The sequence below is a fragment of the Bubalus bubalis genome, chromosome 2 (genome assembly GCF_019923935.1).
Source record: "Bubalus bubalis isolate 160015118507 breed Murrah chromosome 2, NDDB_SH_1, whole genome shotgun sequence".
NCBI lineage: Eukaryota > Metazoa > Chordata > Mammalia > Artiodactyla > Bovidae > Bubalus > Bubalus bubalis.
In genome coordinates, this window is record NC_059158.1 from 76,615,085 (window position 1) to 76,621,781 (window position 6,697).

Genomic DNA, 6,697 nt, shown 5'->3' on the forward strand with positions numbered 1-6,697 from the left:
TCTCACATTAGGCAGCAGCCTGTCTGCACCCAGGACCGCAGCAGCCGCAGCGCCCGCCCTATGACACCGCCCCCCCACCCCCACCCCGGTCCGGCGTTCCAGGGCGCCAGAAGCCGTGTGGCCGGGAGCCTCGGATTGGCCGTTGCTAGGTGACGTCGCCTGAGCTCACGTGATGAGTGTTAAATGCCCACCCTGCAGGAGCCCGCCCCACAGACAATCGTAAAGCCGCTCGGGGCTGCTCACCTGCTCCCACCTCCTCCTGGAGCCCAGGCCAGGCCCCGCCACCCCTGCCCCCTCCGCTTTCCGCCCCCCGCCCGAGCCCGCGCTGGGCAAGGAGCCGAGCAGCCCGAGAGGCGGAGAGAGGATGCGGCCGGCGGCAGCTGTCCCGAGCAGTGCACGGTGATCGCCTCCCCCGGAGGAGGAGTTGCCTAGACCGTTGCTACATTTCTTGTTTTCCTCCCCCCTCCCCCTCTGTAATTACATTGGCTGCTGGAGGGGACAGAGAGAGACGGAGGAGGCGCCTCGCTACCCCCCTCGCGCCCGCCACCCCTGCTCTTTCCCGTCCCGGGCCAGGATGACTGGAGTCTTTGACAGTCTGGTGGCTGATATGCACTCGACCCAGATCACGGCCTCCAGCACGTACCACCAGCACCAGCAGCCCCCGAGCGGCGGCGGCGCTGGCCCCGGCGGCAGCAACGGCAGCAGCCTCCACAAGCCTCAGGAGTCGCCCACTCTCCCGGTGTCCACAGCTACCGACAGCAGCTACTACACCAACCAACAACACCCGGCGGGCGGCGGCGGCGGCGGCGGCAGCGGCTCGCCCTACGCGCACATGGGTTCCTATCAGTACCACGCCAGCGGCCTCAACAACGTCCCGTATTCAGCCAAGAGCGGCTACGATCTGGGCTACACCGCCGCCTACACCTCTTACGCGCCCTACGGGACCAGTTCGTCCCCGGCCAACAACGAACCTGGTATGCTTAAAGTTGGCATCACGGGTGCCAAATCGGTCTAGTTACTGGGGGGTGGGGGCGGATAAAAAAGTTTGGGGCGGGATCTATCTGGAGCCCTGGCCTTTCACATTGCTTGCTCCCTGCTCGCCTCGCGCCCTTTACCCTCCTAAATCTTCAATCGGCCGAGGGTCACCGGATACGTCCCTCAGGAGGTGGGACCTCAGGTGGTGTCACCAGGCGGCCTCGTCAGCCGAGGTGCATGCCTCACGGTAGCCTCATTTCCCTACCACCTGCTGCTCCTCTCTCCAAGGTTTGCGCCGGTCTTCCCCTTCTCAGGAAGGGCCAGCTCCCGGGTTCGTTGGCGGCATGGGTCGGAGCGTTGCAAAGTTGCGCCAGAGCGCAAAGCAGCGTCTCCAATAGCCCGCCTCCCGGCTTAGGCAAAGTTCCACTTTACCCTCCCTCCGGGCGGGCACTCGTGGGCTCCCACGGTTGCATGTTTCTCACGATTCCATTTCATTGCAGAGAAGGAAGACCTCGAGCCTGAAATCCGGATAGTAAACGGGAAGCCAAAGAAAGTCCGGAAACCTCGAACCATCTACTCCAGTTTCCAGCTGGCGGCTCTTCAGCGGCGTTTCCAAAAGACTCAATACCTGGCACTTCCCGAGCGAGCTGAGCTGGCGGCGTCTCTGGGCCTCACCCAGACTCAGGTGAGGGTTCACGGCCTGGGAGGCATGAGGAGGGCACTGGCCTGGGATGGCCGGGAAGCAGGCAGGTTGAGGACTATGTTTTTCTTAAGTAATTTTAAGAATTTCGAGGCCGCGCCTTGGACCTTTTACGCCCGAAGCTGACATCCCCCAGGTGATGTGATGGAAGGGAAGTGCCAGTGTGGGCAGAAATCCCGTGCCAAGTTGTCCTTCTGCGCACTGCTGACTAAACGGGTACAACAGTTGGCCCTCTTGACCCCCTCCGCGGTCACCATCAGTCTCGGTGCACACACATCGGCTGTCTCGGTTTGTTGTTATTGTTGTTTTGAGAATACCGCTCCTAAGAACAGACACAGCCTCCAAGGCTGCAGCACGTGATCCGGTTACCTGCCCAGGCTGACAATCCACCCCACTCCCACCCCGCGCCCCTTAGCGGCGGTCTTCCTAAATTTCTTCCCTTCCCCTATCCCAGGCCGAGTTTCCTCCACTAATGCTCAGGTCCCTTTTCCACAAAGGTCAAAATCTGGTTCCAGAACCGCCGATCCAAGTTCAAGAAGATGTGGAAAAGCGGTGAGATCCCTTCGGAGCAGCACCCGGGGGCCAGCGCTTCGCCACCTTGTGCTTCGCCGCCGGCCTCGGCGCCGGCCTCCTGGGACTTCGGCGCGCCGCAGCGGATGGGGGGCGGCGGCGGCGGCCCGGGCAGCGGCGGCAGCGGGGCGGGCAGCTCCGGGTCCAGCCCAAGCAGCGCGGCCTCGGCGTTCCTGGGCAACTACCCGTGGTACCACCAGGCCTCCGGCTCCGCTTCGCACCTGCAGGCCGCCGCGCCGCTGCTGCACCCGACGCAAACCCCGCAGCCACACCACCACCACCATCACCACCACGGTGGCGGCGGGGGCGCCCCGGTGAGCGCCGGAACGATCTTCTAACCCCCGGAGACCGCGCCAGAGACTGAGAGTGCAGAGACCAGTTATCCTCACTCCTCGTCCCCAGAGCCAGAGGGTCCTTCCGTCCGGCCCAAGGATGCCACCCGCCACTCGCGGAGGTGGCGGCCCGAGATGGCCTGCCCCCAGGCCCTGCTACCCTCGGGGACTGGAAGGCGTGTTCTCGCCCTCCTGGCTCCTCTCGGAGAAACCCGGCATCCGCGGGAGAAACCCTGCCACGGCGGCCTTGCCGACCCGAGCCCCGCCTCAGACTAGCTTCCCCTCCCCTCCGCGCCCGGCGAGGCAGCCCGGCGCCGTTTTCGCCGCGGGCCGCGAGCTGAGTCCCGGAGAGGGAGGCCTCCCCCGCCCGAGAGGCTGCCCGGGCCCTCTGAGGCTCCTTTCTCCTCGCCCGCCCCCAGGCTCAGCTCCTGTCCTCTGGGGTTATTGACCTCCCGGGTCCTGCCTGCCTGCCCAACCCCCCCCCCCCCACACACACACACACACGCCCCCTTGACCCCGACGGCCCGCCGCTTTTTTTTCTGCCCGGCTGTTGCCAACACTTGGAGCCCGCGTCCCTCCCCCGACTTAGCTCTCCTCCCAGGAACGCTCCCCTCCCTCCCTTAGCTCTCTCCTCATCCTTCACCAGTGGAGTTTTTTTATTTTTATTTTTTTAAAAGTTTAGGTGCCTTTGCGGATGACCTCATTTTGATGTTGGGGAAAAACGATTTTTTAATATGTGGACACTGCAAAAAAAAAAATGTGTTTAAATTATCTTTTTTAAAACCTATTCAGGAGTATTAGCCTGGACTTGGACATAGCGTTTGTAAATAAACGTGTCTGTGCAGATTTTCCCACTGATTTATTTGTATAAACATACTCATCTTTTCAGACATTTTTTTGTAAACCCCCACTTGTGAAAACTGCGGTTTAGCAGTGACCTCAGCACCCCTCCGTTTTCTTTTTCCCTTGGAAGATTTTCTCAGTTTAAGCTACTGATTTGGATTTATCTTATCCTAAAGTCTTTGTTCTTGAAATGAAAGGTATTTTGGGGTTATTTATTATGAAAACAACATGCTCTTAATGTTGATTTTACAATATGAAGAGATTATTTAAATAAATTATTGTTTTCATTGGATGTGTGCACTTTTTCCCTGGTGTCACAACCTGGAAGCTCGAGCTGCTGCCCAGGGGGGAACTGGGTCGGTCAAGAGTGACAGGCTGCGAGTTGCGGTGAGGTGCGGCGAGGCGAGGACAGGCGCACTCAGCGCAGGGCCGCCGCGAGGGTTCCTGCTCTGCCCGCATGCGAGTCCCGGCTCGAGGTTCGCCAGCTCTCGGCGCGGTGAGTCACTCAGCGCCGGGTGGCTCCAGCCTCCACCCGCCCGGCCCCTCCGGCGCCGGCGCCAGCGCCACAGCCCCGCGTCTGGGCGGTCTCAGCCGCCCCCGCGCCCGCGGTGCTGGCCGGGCAGTACACTCAGGCCGCCGCCCCGGGGAACCTGCCGAAGCCGGGTCAGACCCCTGCTTCGGACCCTCCCCTCCGTTTGCCCTGCAGCTCTTCTGGGGCTGACTGAGTGGAGAACTCAGTGAGTCACCCAGGCTCTCAGGAGACTGGGAATGCGGGGCCACCACGGGCACACAGGGCTGCGCTAGCACACACGCAGCACACGCACACACTGTGACTCTCACAAGCACATCCATACTATCACATACGAATCACACTGACACAAATTCATGCACTTTCCCGTGGAGACCGGTGCAAATTGCTGTGGCATCGGCACCATTCACAGATGCTCCACCTCACCATCTCCGAGGGGAAAGGTCCAAAGGTGATTCATCTCTGCTTTCCACCTTGGGTCCCACACAGCTAGTGTCCAGCTTTGGAAGTGACCCTAATTTCTGGCATTTCCTTCAAAGGCCCGGGGTAGGTGTGTAATGCAGACCTAAAAGTCTGCAGAACTAAAAGTTTGTTTTGTTTTTCCTTGAAAGCACTAAGGCCTATACTTGGAAACTTCTTGACTTCAATCACTGGGTGACTTTAGGCTACCCACTTAAACTTTTTGTGCTTTTTGCAGACCGATAAGATGGAACAGATAATAATAGCTATGTCAGAGTTGTGAGCATTTAACCAGGCAATGATGTAACATGGTATATAATGCGCAATAAAATTTTGCTTAGCAGTATAGTAGTATATGGGCTTCCCAGGTGGCGCCAGTGGTAAAGAATCCACCTGCCAGTGCAGGAGACTTAAGAGAGGTGAGTTCAATCCCTGGGTCGGGAAGATCTCCTGGAGGAGGGCATGGCAACCCACTCCAGTATTCTTGCCTGGAGAATCCCATGGACAGAGGAGCCTGCCAGGCTATAGTCCATAGAGTTGCACAGAGTCAGACATGGCTGAAACGACTTAGCACAGCACAGCATAGTTTTACCCCAATGCCTCCAAATAGTGAGGTTTTACTTTTGCCTGCAATTATGAGGTCCAGAGTTTTACCCAGAGTCCTTTCCAACTTCACCTAGTGTGGGAGAACAGCATTCTAGGGCTGTGAGAGCTCTGGCCCCTTCCTGTATGAGAACCCTCTGAAGCGGTCAGTGTCCACTGGCGAGGAGGCTGGGGGCAAGTCAGACAGCCCTCCTTGCCAGATGCAGAGCTCCTCTCTGCCAGGCCATCCTTGTTGTGTGTCTTCAACTAATCTCTGCCAAAAAAGAGACGTGGGACAAGGGTGACCTTCGAGGCATCCCTGAGAAGAATCTTGACTTTTCTGACCAGATTGATTTGATGCCTGCATCAAATCTGATTTACAACAGAGCATGGTCCACGGAGCTGGGGCTCTGGGGAAGGCAGGGAGGCTGCTCAGTCAAGTGTCCGTTTGCATTCCTGCATTGTTTTTCAGGGCTGGGAAAGCCCGGGATGACGCTCATTGACCCCACGATTCTGACTTCCCTAAGCAGTCGGCGCCTAGCAGACCCCCATTCCTGCTACCCTTCCTCCCCCCGCCTTCCACCGCCACATTCTGTGGTTTTCTTTGAGTGCCAGTAGCCGGTGCCAGCCTTCTTTCTGCGGTTGACTATGCCCTCCCCTCCTTTGCGCGCACTCCCCTCCCCCTCCTGAAACTAGCGAGGAGAGACGGGGCAGTAAATTGGCTGGTGTCGAGGATCTGCAGCAGACAAGATGATTAAGAGGCCTACGCCGGAGCGCCCGGGGCAGGGAATGTCAGCCCAAGTTGGAATCACGCAACAGGCCTTGGCATGAGCGAGCCTGGGAGCCGGGAGGGCGGGCGGCCCCAGCTCCGGGGTGGGCCGCGGCTCCGCAGACTCGCCGGAGTCACCGAACCTGGCACCCGGCGGCGGCGGGGTCGGGCCGGGCCACGGCGTGCCTTTCCCCGGGAAGCCCTTGAAGCAGAGAGCAGAAGGGTGCAGGGGCCAGAGGAAGGGGGCGTTTCCGCAGACCAGGAGAAGGGCAAAGAGAAGAGAAAGCAAAGGATGCACCGGGGTCCCAGAAGTAAGGGGGCGGGAGGAGGAGGGGTGAGCGGAGGGAGAAACAAAGACGGGTTGGGGGGAGGCGGGGGCCGGCTCCAGCCCCGCCGGGGGCGACTCGCTGGCGAGGCCTTCTCCCAGTCTCGCGGCCCGCCGGGAGACGCGGAGCCCTGTGATCAGCCCGCCGCCGCGCAGACAGGTTCCCCCCGCCCCGCGCCGGCCTGCGCTCCCCAAAGCGCGAATGAAAAATGGAAATGGGAAGCGGCGATCCCGGCTCCCTACACTGGGAAACCAGCCCCGCTCGAAACACACATAAATCTTCATTGTAATCCCCTTCCATTTGCTCTCGTGAAATATCAGGCCAGAGACAGGATATGACAAGCGCTGGGAAGCAGGGGGAGGGAAGCCGAAGAGTGAGGGGTGCCCGACGCCTTCCGCTACACGCTCACACCCGGCAGGGTCGCTCGGAACTCCGGCAGAGCACTGAGTTCCAACTTCCACTGCAGGCACTCCGGGCGCTCCTGAGTCCCCTGATCCTCGCATCCCCCCGCCACCTCCGCCAACACCCTCCCCCAACCCGTGCCTTGCACGCGCCCCGCCGCGGGCCACCCTGCCCTGGGTGCTTCTCGGGTGTAGGCACACACCCCACCCG

General features: G+C 60.2%; 1 protein-coding gene across 1 annotated transcript; it reads left to right on the top strand.

Annotated features, from left to right (window-relative positions):
* Positions 1 to 225: 225 nt before the first annotated feature.
* On the top strand, positions 226 to 3,423 carry DLX2 (distal-less homeobox 2). The gene is made up of 3 exons (XM_006070258.4): positions 226 to 974; positions 1,476 to 1,660; positions 2,173 to 3,423. The coding sequence occupies exons 1-3, from the start codon at positions 575 to 577 to the stop codon at positions 2,581 to 2,583; spliced, it is 996 nt and encodes a 331-aa protein (XP_006070320.1). The 5' UTR covers positions 226 to 574; the 3' UTR covers positions 2,584 to 3,423.
* The last annotated feature ends 3,274 nt before the right edge of the window (positions 3,424 to 6,697 follow it).

Coding starts and splice junctions, on each gene's coding strand:
- DLX2 (XM_006070258.4), top strand. CDS start 575: ATGACTGGAGTCTTTGACAGTCTGGTGGCTGATATGCACTCGACCCAG. Junction 975..1,475: donor CCCGGCCAACAACGAACCTG/GTATGCTTAAAG, acceptor ATTTCATTGCAG/AGAAGGAAGACCTCGAGCCT. Junction 1,661..2,172: donor TGGGCCTCACCCAGACTCAG/GTGAGGGTTCAC, acceptor TTTTCCACAAAG/GTCAAAATCTGGTTCCAGAA.